Raw genomic sequence first — 14,652 nt, forward strand, 5'->3', positions numbered from 1 at the left:
GTGAAGTTTTCTGACCATGTCATTTCCTCTGGGATAGCTTCATTCTCGTAATCATAGCCACTTTCCAAATGCAGGTTGATAAGCTCACCTTCCTTAAGTTTCTCTGGCTACATATGTAGAGTCTCTGGTATGACAGCAGTGTCAACATTTTCACAACTGGCTATTTCTTTTATAACTCTATTTATAGCATTCAATTCAAATTTCACCTCTAGCATTATTGTTTTGTTTCACTGTGGCACCTTTGTTTGACAATTCCCTGTTCAGGTATCCATTTTTATAAAATATGTCAGTTTATCACTGGGAGACAAGGAGGTAATACAACTAACTATCTGCTTTTGCAGACTATACAGTGAAAAACACACACACTGACCAGTCACTAACAGACTTTGAAAGAAGTTATGTGATTGGTTACTAATCACCATGTGCACTTGTTATTTATGTAGTGCTTTGTGAAGTGAGGGCTAGCAACTACTACTTTACAAGTACTAATAGTTCAAATCTTGTGGTAACTGGGATTTGAAACAAATGTTGTTAGGAGGAACTGATGTAATTTAACTAAGCCAGATTAATGAAATTGGTGCGTGAAAGAACCATGCAACATGAGAACTGCCTGAAACTTAACTCATTATTTTCAGACTGTTTTCGAGTAAGACAAACTAATTATGAGCATGATAAAAATATGTGTGAATGTTTAAGATAAAACACGAGACTTCAGTAAGATTGTGTTTGTCTTCCCCAGATTCCCAGGTATACAAGCTTGTTCTGTTATTAGGGAGACTTCAGTAGCAAAGTTTGAGAAATGCAGCCTTATGGATAGGATCATCCAATACATGAAAATTCTACTTAATAAAATGAGTTTCTAGGGCACTTGGCTAACTGGGTTTATAAGAACCGGCTGTAAATAACAGGAATAAAAGGGGTGAAAATACTAAAAATTTCCAGTCCCTATTGCATGTTAGATCATGTTAACATCATAATCCTGATTAGGTAGCTATCATTTTTACATATGACAAAAGTGAAATTTGAGGTAAGATCACCAAGATAAGAAATAGGAAAAATCCAGATTTACTCAAGTCCAACTCCATTTACAGGTAACATGCTACATGTATGGTTACTAAAGATGAAGACGGAAGAGCTTAATTTACATTTTTGCCCTAGAGAGCTTACTTCTTCTATGTAGAAAGGTTTTTGCCTTCTTAATGACTGCCAAACATTACCCCTTACTCAAAGCCTTCTCAGAATCTCCAGGCACAGCAAATCCTTCCTTCTTTTGCATTTCAGTAACAACTGTATAGACCTCTATTAGAACTTCATTATTTGTTTACAAGGTCAGAAGCTGTTAAATTGAGCTAAAAATCTGCAGACAAGTAACTGGTTAACTTCTGCTTGCTTTGGGTTTAGTTTGCTTTACTTTTCCTGTTATCTAAGGTAGAAGGATAGGTTTCTGAGATCTTCATTTTTAGTGTGGGTGTTTACAGCTATACATTTCCCTGTAAGCACTGCGTTAAATAATCCCAAAGTATTTTCTAATTTTTCTTGTTATTTCTTCTTTGACTTATTGGTTATTTCAGAGTATGCTGTTCAATTTCCACATATTTGTGAATTTCCCAAATTTCTTTCTGTTACTGATTTGTATCTTCACTCCATTATGGTTAGAGAACATACTTTGTATGACTTAAATCCTTTCATTTATTGAGAATTGTTTTATGAAACAGCATATGGTCTATCTCGGAAAACGTTCTTATGTATTTAAAAAGAATGTGCATTCCGCAGTTGAGAGAAGACTTTTATAAATATATATTAGATTAAGTAGGTTGACTGTGTTTTTCATGCTTCTTCTATCCTTACTTATTTTCATCTATTTGTTCTATCAATTTCTTGAAAGAGGGTGATAAAATGTCCAATTATAATTGTGGATTTGTCTACTTCTCTTTTCAGTTAGGCAATTGTTAATTGATTTATTTGGAAGCTCTGTCACTGGGTGCATATACATTTAGGATTATTATGTCTTCTTGATGAATTGATCCCTACAGATCATTATGTAAGGCTCCTCTTTATCTCTGGCAATACTCCTAGTTCTAAAGTTGACTTTGTCTGATATTAATGTGGCCACTCCAGCTTTCTTATGTTTAATATTTGCATGGCATATTGTTATGTTTAACATAACTTCCTTGTTGACAATATATAGTTAGGCTTTGTTTTTTTAAACAAGTCTGAAAATCTCTTTTATTTATTTATTTATTTGTTTATTTGAGACAGCGTCTTGCTCTGTTGCCTAGGCTGGAGTGCAGTGGCATGATCTTTGATCACTGGAACCTCCACCCCTTGGGTTTAAGCGATTCTCCCACCTCAGCCTCCCACTGAGTAGCTGGTATTATAGGTGTGTGCCACCATGCCTGGCTAATTTTTGTATTTTTAGTAGAGATGGGGTTTCGCCATATTGGTCAGGCTGGTCTCAAACACCTGACCTCAACTGATTCCCCTCCTGCCCAACCCCCCACCCACAGCCTCGGCCTCCAAAGTGCTGGGATTACAGGTGTGAGTCACCATACCCGGCCTCTTTTAAATGCAGTGTCTGGAACATTTATATTTAATGTAATTAGCAGTACAACTGGGTTTAAATCTACTATGTTGCTATTTGTTTTCTATTTGTCACATCTGTTCTTTGGTCCCTTTTCCACGCCTTCTTTCGGATCAGTTGCTTTTTTTTTTTTTTTTTTTTTTTTAAGATGGGGTTTCGTTCTGTCGACCAGATTAGGGGCAGTGGCAGGAACACAGTTCACCGCAGCCTTGGCTTCCTGGGCTTAAGTAATCCTGCTGCCTCAGCCTTCCAAGTAGCTGGGACTACAGGCATGTGCTACCAGACCTGGCTAATTTTTTTTTTTTTTCAGAGACAGGCTGAAAAACCATGTTGCCCAGGCTGGTCTCAAACTCCTGGGCTCAAGTGATCTTCCTACCTCGGCCTCCCAAAGTGCTGGGATTACAGGCCTGAGCCACCACACCCAGGGTATCTTTAAAAGATTTTACCACCATTATTGGCTTATTAGCTCTATCTCTATTTTTTCAGTGGTTGCACACTGGCAAACTATGGCTCATGGGCCCAGTCTTGTCTGATATCTGTTTTTGTAAACAGTTTCATTGAAACAATGCCACCACCCATGTGTTTACTTATTATCTATGGCTGCTTTCATAACATAACAGCAGAGTTGGGTAGCTGTAACAAAAACCATATAGCCGGCCGGGTGTGGTGGTTCATGACTGTAATCCCAGCACTTTGGGAGGTCGAGGTGGGCGGATCATGAGGTCAGGAGATCGAGACCATCCTGGCCAACATGGTGAAACCCCATCTCCAAAAAATAAAATGAAATAAAATAAAAATTAAAAATAAAACCACATAGCCTACAAAACCTGAAATATTTATCATCTGAACCTTGACAGAAAAAATTTGCTGACCACTGCTCTATGGCTTAAGTTTAAAAATTAAGATCTTGTAACAAAATTGCTTAATTGTACTCCAAATATAAAGTGCCTCAAATACTGACTTAAAAAGTTTATCCTCAGGAGATACAAAAGTAAATTCCTCAGATAATTACTCACATTGTTTTCTTGTTTCTTGTTGTTCTTCAAGAGTGTGATGATACAATTATGAATAAAAAAAGCAAGGGTAAGCACCCCAGTCAGCTGTGGAAACTGAAGTCTTATCTCTAGGAGAAAAATGAAAACAAAAACATTAAAACTGACAATTAGAAAATGAATATTAGTAACCAAAAGTTGATTAGTAAAAATCAGTTGTCACTGTTTTGTCCAGGGAATAAGAATATTAAAATGTCTTTACAAAGTTCCTCAAGGCTAGCATTATACTTGGGCAAAGCACTCAAAAGGGGGAAAAAAGTATACTCTGGCTGGGCTCAGTGGCTTACGCCTGTATCATAGCACTTTGGGAGGCTAAGGTGGGCAGATTACCTGAGGTCAGGAGTTTGAGACCAGCCTGGCCAACATGGCAAAACCTTGTCTCTACTGAAAATACAAAAATTAGCTGAGCGTGGTGTCAGGTACCTGAAATCCCAGCTACTTGGGAGGCTGGTGCAGGATGATCACTTGAACCTGGGAGGCAGAGGTTGTAATGAGCCAAGACTGCACACTGCACTCCAGCCTGGGCAACAGAGCAAGACTCCACCCCACCCCCCCCCAAAAAAAAGTATACTCTGTGCAGGCACTCTATAACAATTACTCCTATTTGAGGTCATACAACTGGTATGGGGAAGGGCAGGATTCAAATTTAGGGTCTGTATGACTTTAAAGTCCTTCATTTTTTTAATACTTGAATTTGCCAGAAAAGTACCTCTAAAAAAGGAAATATGAAAGGGAAATATGTCAGTGTCACTCTTCACTGACAAATCTGAATTATTTTAAAATATTAGAAATAAATGTCCATCTACAGGGAATTCATTAAATTGAAATACAGTTGTACAGTGGTATATGGTATCTAAAAATTATGTTGTAGAGGCAGTTTCCTTTTTTTTTTTCCTATGATTGAAATAGCATACATACTGTGATTTTACTTTTATTTTTATTGTTTTATTTTTTTTGACATGGTCTCACTCTGTCACCCAGGCTGTAATGCAGTGGGTCAAACATGGCTGACTACAGCCCCAACTTTCTGGACTCCAGTGATATTTCTACCTCAGCTTCCCTGGTAGCTAGGATTACAGGTGCATGCCACCACACCCAGCCAAGCTTAAAAAAAATATTTTTGGAGAGACAAGGTCTCGCCATGTTGCCCAGGCTGGTCTTGAATTCCTGGGCTCAAGTAATCCTCTCACCACAGCCTTCCAAAGTGCCAGGATTACAGGCATAAGCCACTGTCCCTGGCCTACTTTTATTTTTCAAATATGTGTGTGTGTATATAGATGTGTATATGCAAAGAAAAAAGACTGGACGGGTATCCATAAAAATATAAACAGTGGTTATGTCAGGTTATGCAATTTATTTTAAATTAACCACTTACCTATAATCTCTAAATGTTCTGCAATAAACACATAAGTTACTTTAAAGTGAGAATAAAATAACATTGCAAAAGCACTGCCAATTTCTGTTTTGAGGACTGCTAATAGAAGGAAAAAATTGATTTTATGTAGAATAAAACCATGATTTATTTGAAAATACTTCTGGTCTAGGCAAACACATTTCAGGGGATTACTTACTGTAAAAAGTAGAAATGTATAAAAAGTCCACTGACCCTGCTATATTATTTTAGGAAACGAAGAGAAAACAAGAATCAAGTACTAGCTCTAAAATAAAATAAATAAATCAAAATAAAATAAGATCTATTAGTTTTCAATATGCTCTTTTCAATTTAGCTGAATTTCCTGTCTTCAGATTTCTATTACTTAGTTAAGATACCCTGCAAAGCAATTTCTTAGCTAATCCTTTTCTATCATTTCTAATTAAGCAAGTAAGACCACTGTTAGATTTCTAACTTGTCACATTACAGTAGGTAAATAGCTTTTTCCCCACTAACTAACAAAAGCTGTCTTTTTGAGAAAATTTATTGAAAACCTGAGATTCTTTTTAACAGCACTATTGAAATATAATTCATTTCACCCTCTTAAAGTGTATAAATAAATAGTTTTTAATTGAATAGTATATTCACAGAGTTGTACAACCATAACCACAACACTTCATTCCTTTTTTATTGTTGAATAATATCCCATTGTACAGATATACCACATTTTGGCCAGGCACGGTGGCTCATACCTGTAATCCCAGCACTTTAGTGGAAGCTGAGACAGACAGATCACCTGAGGTCAGGAGTTTGAGACCAGCCTGGCCAACATGGTGAAACCTACTAAAAATATAAAATTAGCCAGGCATGGTGGTGCGCACCTGTAATCCCAGCTACTCGGAAGGCTGAGGCCGGAGAATCACTTGAACCTGGAAGGCAGAGGTGGCAGTGACTCGAGATTGTGCCACCACACTCCAGCCTGGGTGACAAAGTGAGACTCTGTCTCAAAAAAAAGAAAGATATACCACATTTTATTTATCCATTCATTAGTGATAGACACTGGGCTGTTTCTACTTTCAGGCTATTATGAATAATGCTGCTATAAACATGCATATACAAGTTTTTGTGTGGAAAATACACTTGTTAAAAGACCACAGACATTAATACCATGATTGTTGCATAATATATTAAATAATAGATTCTTCACAAAATGGTTTTAAAGAAGCTCCAAACTTCTGATCATTTTCAAACTGCTTACTTTATTCCTTTGAAAAGGCATATCAAGAAAGAATGTAAGCAGGAAGAAGATAATTGCATTACATATATCTGAGAAAGGATTCATATCTGGAATGTATAAAGAACTCCTATAAATCAATAAGAAAAAAACCAGACAGTTAAACAGAAAAATAGAAGAAGCACTTCACAAAAGATGAAATCCAAATGGCCAGCAAACATATGAAAAGTTGCTAACTTGATAGCATGGGGAGAAATGCCAGAGATAGGTGATGGGGAGGAAGGCAGCAAATCACACTGCTGTGTGTGTACCTATGCAACAATCTTGCATGTTCCTCACATGCACCCCAAAACCTAAAATGCAATTAAAAAAAAAAAGAAAAAAAAAGTTGCTAACTACATTGATCATTACTGAAATGCAAATTAAAACCAAAATCACATTGTATGTTCCCAACAAAAAGAGGTGGCGGATATCCCAATTACCCTGATTTGAACACTATACATTGCATAGAGGTATTAAAATATCACATGCACCCTCCAAATATGTACACTATTATATGCCAATTAAAAATTTTAATTAAAAAACATAAAACCTCTGGAATACACAGGATCCTTTAGGGTGTCAAAAGAAAAAAAACAAACATAAAACCACAATGTAATACTACACTATATATCCATCAGAAAGGCTAGATGAAAAACAGAAAATTCAAGTATTAGTGCACTATAACTTATATGAACTTCAACTTTCAAGTAAAAATGACAAAGGGCCCTGGTTACCACTAACTGCAAGAAACTCAAAATAATATCAATTATGGTCCTGTTTTTAACTTAAGAACATTTATAAAAATGCTCAGCATAAAAACATCACTACTTGTTTTAAAATAGCAAATAACAATGGTTAACTTAAGATCACAGTATTATAATTTATTATTTTGCCAAAACAGCTCACCTGGTACAAAAAATTCTGTTGGTATAAACCAGTGAAATTCCAAATGAAATCCCAAGCGAACAGCCTTAAAGGTGACAAGGAAAATCAAATAAAGAACAGATACTGTGCCTGTGAGGAAAAAATTCAGAAACCATTTATTATCTTTGTGTGTTTTACAGATTATTTTAGAACCAGGCATTGTTCCATAGTCTCGGCAAAGTGTGGGAAATTGCTACCTGCATTGATTATCTCTACTAACACCCAGCTGGGATCTAAAGACTAGAAACAAGCTACAGAAGTTACCAGATAAAACAACAACAGCAAAACCCCTATGTAGTATGCCTAAGAAGAACAGATGGGCTGGGTGCAGTGGCTCACACCTGTAATCTCAGCACTCTGGGAGGCCGAGGTGGCCAGACAACCTGAGGTCAGGAGTTCGAGACCAGCCTGGCCAACACGGAGAAAGGTCATCTCTACTAAAAATACAAAAATTGGCCAGGCACGGTGGAATGTGCCTGTAATCCCACCTACTCGGGAGGCTGAGACAGGAGAATCACTTGAACTCAGGAGGCAGAGGTTGCAGTGAGCCAAGATTACACCACTGCACCCTAGGCTAGGCAACAGAGCAAGACTCCATCTCAAAGAAAAAAAAANATGTTTAACATAACTTCCTTGTTGACAATATATAGTTAGGCTTTGTTTTTTTAAACAAGTCTGAAAATCTCTTTTATTTATTTATTTATTTGTTTTTTTGAGACAGCGTCTTGCTCTGTTGCCTAGGCTGGAGTGCAGTGGCATGATCTTTGATCACTGGAACCTCCACCCCTTGGGTTTAAGCGATTCTCCCACCTCAGCCTCCCACTGAGTAGCTGGTATTATAGGTGTGTGCCACCATGCCTGGCTAATTTTTGTATTTTTAGTAGAGATGGGGTTTCGCCATATTGGTCAGGCTGGTCTCAAACACCTGACCTCAACTGATTCCCCTCCTGCCCAACCCCCCACCCACAGCCTCGGCCTCCAAAGTGCTGGGATTACAGGTGTGAGTCACCATACCCGGCCTCTTTTAAATGCAGTGTCTGGAACATTTATATTTAATGTAATTAGCAGTACAACTGGGTTTAAATCTACTATGTTGCTATTTGTTTTCTATTTGTCACATCTGTTCTTTGGTCCCTTTTCCACGCCTTCTTTCGGATCAGTTGCTTTTTTTTTTTTTTTTTTTTTTTTAAGATGGGGTTTCGTTCTGTCGACCAGATTAGGGGCAGTGGCAGGAACACAGTTCACCGCAGCCTTGGCTTCCTGGGCTTAAGTAATCCTGCTGCCTCAGCCTTCCAAGTAGCTGGGACTACAGGCATGTGCTACCAGACCTGGCTAATTTTTTTTTTTTTTCAGAGACAGGCTGAAAAACCATGTTGCCCAGGCTGGTCTCAAACTCCTGGGCTCAAGTGATCTTCCTACCTCGGCCTCCCAAAGTGCTGGGATTACAGGCCTGAGCCACCACACCCAGGGTATCTTTAAAAGATTTTACCACCATTATTGGCTTATTAGCTCTATCTCTATTTTTTCAGTGGTTGCACACTGGCAAACTATGGCTCATGGGCCCAGTCTTGTCTGATATCTGTTTTTGTAAACAGTTTCATTGAAACAATGCCACCACCCATGTGTTTACTTATTATCTATGGCTGCTTTCATAACATAACAGCAGAGTTGGGTAGCTGTAACAAAAACCATATAGCCGGCCGGGTGTGGTGGTTCATGACTGTAATCCCAGCACTTTGGGAGGTCGAGGTGGGCGGATCATGAGGTCAGGAGATCGAGACCATCCTGGCCAACATGGTGAAACCCCATCTCCAAAAAATAAAATGAAATAAAATAAAAATTAAAAATAAAACCACATAGCCTACAAAACCTGAAATATTTATCATCTGAACCTTGACAGAAAAAATTTGCTGACCACTGCTCTATGGCTTAAGTTTAAAAATTAAGATCTTGTAACAAAATTGCTTAATTGTACTCCAAATATAAAGTGCCTCAAATACTGACTTAAAAAGTTTATCCTCAGGAGATACAAAAGTAAATTCCTCAGATAATTACTCACATTGTTTTCTTGTTTCTTGTTGTTCTTCAAGAGTGTGATGATACAATTATGAATAAAAAAAGCAAGGGTAAGCACCCCAGTCAGCTGTGGAAACTGAAGTCTTATCTCTAGGAGAAAAATGAAAACAAAAACATTAAAACTGACAATTAGAAAATGAATATTAGTAACCAAAAGTTGATTAGTAAAAATCAGTTGTCACTGTTTTGTCCAGGGAATAAGAATATTAAAATGTCTTTACAAAGTTCCTCAAGGCTAGCATTATACTTGGGCAAAGCACTCAAAAGGGGGAAAAAAGTATACTCTGGCTGGGCTCAGTGGCTTACGCCTGTATCATAGCACTTTGGGAGGCTAAGGTGGGCAGATTACCTGAGGTCAGGAGTTTGAGACCAGCCTGGCCAACATGGCAAAACCTTGTCTCTACTGAAAATACAAAAATTAGCTGAGCGTGGTGTCAGGTACCTGAAATCCCAGCTACTTGGGAGGCTGGTGCAGGATGATCACTTGAACCTGGGAGGCAGAGGTTGTAATGAGCCAAGACTGCACACTGCACTCCAGCCTGGGCAACAGAGCAAGACTCCACCCCACCCCCCCCCAAAAAAAAGTATACTCTGTGCAGGCACTCTATAACAATTACTCCTATTTGAGGTCATACAACTGGTATGGGGAAGGGCAGGATTCAAATTTAGGGTCTGTATGACTTTAAAGTCCTTCATTTTTTTAATACTTGAATTTGCCAGAAAAGTACCTCTAAAAAAGGAAATATGAAAGGGAAATATGTCAGTGTCACTCTTCACTGACAAATCTGAATTATTTTAAAATATTAGAAATAAATGTCCATCTACAGGGAATTCATTAAATTGAAATACAGTTGTACAGTGGTATATGGTATCTAAAAATTATGTTGTAGAGGCAGTTTCCTTTTTTTTTTTCCTATGATTGAAATAGCATACATACTGTGATTTTACTTTTATTTTTATTGTTTTATTTTTTTTGACATGGTCTCACTCTGTCACCCAGGCTGTAATGCAGTGGGTCAAACATGGCTGACTACAGCCCCAACTTTCTGGACTCCAGTGATATTTCTACCTCAGCTTCCCTGGTAGCTAGGATTACAGGTGCATGCCACCACACCCAGCCAAGCTTAAAAAAAATATTTTTGGAGAGACAAGGTCTCGCCATGTTGCCCAGGCTGGTCTTGAATTCCTGGGCTCAAGTAATCCTCTCACCACAGCCTTCCAAAGTGCCAGGATTACAGGCATAAGCCACTGTCCCTGGCCTACTTTTATTTTTCAAATATGTGTGTGTGTATATAGATGTGTATATGCAAAGAAAAAAGACTGGACGGGTATCCATAAAAATATAAACAGTGGTTATGTCAGGTTATGCAATTTATTTTAAATTAACCACTTACCTATAATCTCTAAATGTTCTGCAATAAACACATAAGTTACTTTAAAGTGAGAATAAAATAACATTGCAAAAGCACTGCCAATTTCTGTTTTGAGGACTGCTAATAGAAGGAAAAAATTGATTTTATGTAGAATAAAACCATGATTTATTTGAAAATACTTCTGGTCTAGGCAAACACATTTCAGGGGATTACTTACTGTAAAAAGTAGAAATGTATAAAAAGTCCACTGACCCTGCTATATTATTTTAGGAAACGAAGAGAAAACAAGAATCAAGTACTAGCTCTAAAATAAAATAAATAAATCAAAATAAAATAAGATCTATTAGTTTTCAATATGCTCTTTTCAATTTAGCTGAATTTCCTGTCTTCAGATTTCTATTACTTAGTTAAGATACCCTGCAAAGCAATTTCTTAGCTAATCCTTTTCTATCATTTCTAATTAAGCAAGTAAGACCACTGTTAGATTTCTAACTTGTCACATTACAGTAGGTAAATAGCTTTTTCCCCACTAACTAACAAAAGCTGTCTTTTTGAGAAAATTTATTGAAAACCTGAGATTCTTTTTAACAGCACTATTGAAATATAATTCATTTCACCCTCTTAAAGTGTATAAATAAATAGTTTTTAATTGAATAGTATATTCACAGAGTTGTACAACCATAACCACAACACTTCATTCCTTTTTTATTGTTGAATAATATCCCATTGTACAGATATACCACATTTTGGCCAGGCACGGTGGCTCATACCTGTAATCCCAGCACTTTAGTGGAAGCTGAGACAGACAGATCACCTGAGGTCAGGAGTTTGAGACCAGCCTGGCCAACATGGTGAAACCTACTAAAAATATAAAATTAGCCAGGCATGGTGGTGCGCACCTGTAATCCCAGCTACTCGGAAGGCTGAGGCCGGAGAATCACTTGAACCTGGAAGGCAGAGGTGGCAGTGACTCGAGATTGTGCCACCACACTCCAGCCTGGGTGACAAAGTGAGACTCTGTCTCAAAAAAAAGAAAGATATACCACATTTTATTTATCCATTCATTAGTGATAGACACTGGGCTGTTTCTACTTTCAGGCTATTATGAATAATGCTGCTATAAACATGCATATACAAGTTTTTGTGTGGAAAATACACTTGTTAAAAGACCACAGACATTAATACCATGATTGTTGCATAATATATTAAATAATAGATTCTTCACAAAATGGTTTTAAAGAAGCTCCAAACTTCTGATCATTTTCAAACTGCTTACTTTATTCCTTTGAAAAGGCATATCAAGAAAGAATGTAAGCAGGAAGAAGATAATTGCATTACATATATCTGAGAAAGGATTCATATCTGGAATGTATAAAGAACTCCTATAAATCAATAAGAAAAAAACCAGACAGTTAAACAGAAAAATAGAAGAAGCACTTCACAAAAGATGAAATCCAAATGGCCAGCAAACATATGAAAAGTTGCTAACTTGATAGCATGGGGAGAAATGCCAGAGATAGGTGATGGGGAGGAAGGCAGCAAATCACACTGCTGTGTGTGTACCTATGCAACAATCTTGCATGTTCCTCACATGCACCCCAAAACCTAAAATGCAATTAAAAAAAAAAAGAAAAAAAAAGTTGCTAACTACATTGATCATTACTGAAATGCAAATTAAAACCAAAATCACATTGTATGTTCCCAACAAAAAGAGGTGGCGGATATCCCAATTACCCTGATTTGAACACTATACATTGCATAGAGGTATTAAAATATCACATGCACCCTCCAAATATGTACACTATTATATGCCAATTAAAAATTTTAATTAAAAAACATAAAACCTCTGGAATACACAGGATCCTTTAGGGTGTCAAAAGAAAAAAAACAAACATAAAACCACAATGTAATACTACACTATATATCCATCAGAAAGGCTAGATGAAAAACAGAAAATTCAAGTATTAGTGCACTATAACTTATATGAACTTCAACTTTCAAGTAAAAATGACAAAGGGCCCTGGTTACCACTAACTGCAAGAAACTCAAAATAATATCAATTATGGTCCTGTTTTTAACTTAAGAACATTTATAAAAATGCTCAGCATAAAAACATCACTACTTGTTTTAAAATAGCAAATAACAATGGTTAACTTAAGATCACAGTATTATAATTTATTATTTTGCCAAAACAGCTCACCTGGTACAAAAAATTCTGTTGGTATAAACCAGTGAAATTCCAAATGAAATCCCAAGCGAACAGCCTTAAAGGTGACAAGGAAAATCAAATAAAGAACAGATACTGTGCCTGTGAGGAAAAAATTCAGAAACCATTTATTATCTTTGTGTGTTTTACAGATTATTTTAGAACCAGGCATTGTTCCATAGTCTCGGCAAAGTGTGGGAAATTGCTACCTGCATTGATTATCTCTACTAACACCCAGCTGGGATCTAAAGACTAGAAACAAGCTACAGAAGTTACCAGATAAAACAACAACAGCAAAACCCCTATGTAGTATGCCTAAGAAGAACAGATGGGCTGGGTGCAGTGGCTCACACCTGTAATCTCAGCACTCTGGGAGGCCGAGGTGGCCAGACAACCTGAGGTCAGGAGTTCGAGACCAGCCTGGCCAACACGGAGAAAGGTCATCTCTACTAAAAATACAAAAATTGGCCAGGCACGGTGGAATGTGCCTGTAATCCCACCTACTCGGGAGGCTGAGACAGGAGAATCACTTGAACTCAGGAGGCAGAGGTTGCAGTGAGCCAAGATTACACCACTGCACCCTAGGCTAGGCAACAGAGCAAGACTCCATCTCAAAGAAAAAAAAAGAAGAAAAGAAGAACAGATGAAGGTAGCTCATACATTGCTGAATGCAAAACTGCTTGATTTACTTATGAGTTGAGTTTAAGCAGAAGATACAAGGAACGAGTCCATTATAAAATTGCAGGGTTACGTAGGATAGAAAAAACAACATGAAACTAACTTTTATTCATTGAATTGGAAGTGTTAGAGACAGTCTGTCACAACATTTAATGTGAATGGTAAGAATGTAAAGTAAGAAAAGCAGTGAATGTGAATCAAAAGCTTATTTGAGAAAGAGGAGAAGCCAAACAATACATGAACCATCCTGATCTACTATCTAGGTGAGGTTTTGATTTATTATTTGATTATAATAAATTAATGGAGATTCCAGACTCCATTCTCAGGTATTATATACACAGTAAAGTGGGCACTCAGAATTTCTTAGTAGTGTAGAAGGTAGAAGATTATTCCTTTTAAGAAATTAAGTCTAGTCATTCCGGAGTAGAGTCAGGAAACTTAGGAAGGCCTTAGATGCTAATTCCTCTAATGAAGCTATGGTTTTAAGACAGAGGGAAAGTAGCAAGGAAAAGAACAAAAGCAGAACATCCTTAAGGAGCTGGAGAATGAGCAATCAACCTGGTTGGAAGTCTGATGATTGTTGTGCCCAACTGAGCAAATTCTTCTGTAAGTTTATATTCTTTTGAAAGATCTGTTTCATAGAAAAGTTGGCAAGCCAATCAGGAAACCACGAATGAGCAATATAAGCTCTACTGTGGGTCTGGAGATTAGCTGATTCAGAAAGGATGAAAACAAGAGGCCAGAGCTTATATAACCACAACTCTTTATCTTCTGTGTCTATGGCAGCTTACAGTGAATCCTGTTGTGAGGCAGACAGGCAAAGAGAAATATCTTTACCTTTTCCTTTGGTCTTCTGGAAACCTAGAAGCCACTTCCTTGCTCCTTGATAGGATGAGTAATCTATTTATTTTACACTCTAGGCTGCCTGCCAGAGTTCACATCCACAGGGAGAAGGTAAAATTGTATGGTTTAAGTGGAGTTATCAATTCTTTATGAAGGATATCCTTGTTTTTGCCAAGATCTGAACTTTCACTGGGGCTTCCTTTTGCCATCTTAAGCGGGGTAAAAACATTCCTTTAGTGGTTTCTGAAAAGCAGGGCTCACAGACAGAGGT

General features: G+C 37.4%; 1 protein-coding gene across 1 annotated transcript in view; it reads right to left on the reverse strand.

The window, feature by feature from the left end:
• SLC38A9 (solute carrier family 38 member 9) overlaps positions 1 to 14,652 on the reverse strand; it is an 87,962-nt gene that overhangs the window by 14,860 nt on the left and 58,450 nt on the right. Inside the window, exons 11-12 of the mRNA XM_017548673.2 lie at positions 12,855 to 12,962; positions 9,265 to 9,371 (exon numbers count right to left, since the gene is read on the reverse strand). Coding sequence (XP_017404162.1) covers positions 9,265 to 9,371; positions 12,855 to 12,962 — 215 coding nt within the window. The remainder of the gene's footprint in view (positions 1 to 9,264; positions 9,372 to 12,854; positions 12,963 to 14,652) is intronic.

The sequence above is a fragment of the Cebus imitator genome, unplaced genomic scaffold (genome assembly GCF_001604975.1).
Source record: "Cebus imitator isolate Cc_AM_T3 unplaced genomic scaffold, Cebus_imitator-1.0 Scaffold213, whole genome shotgun sequence".
NCBI lineage: Eukaryota > Metazoa > Chordata > Mammalia > Primates > Cebidae > Cebus > Cebus imitator.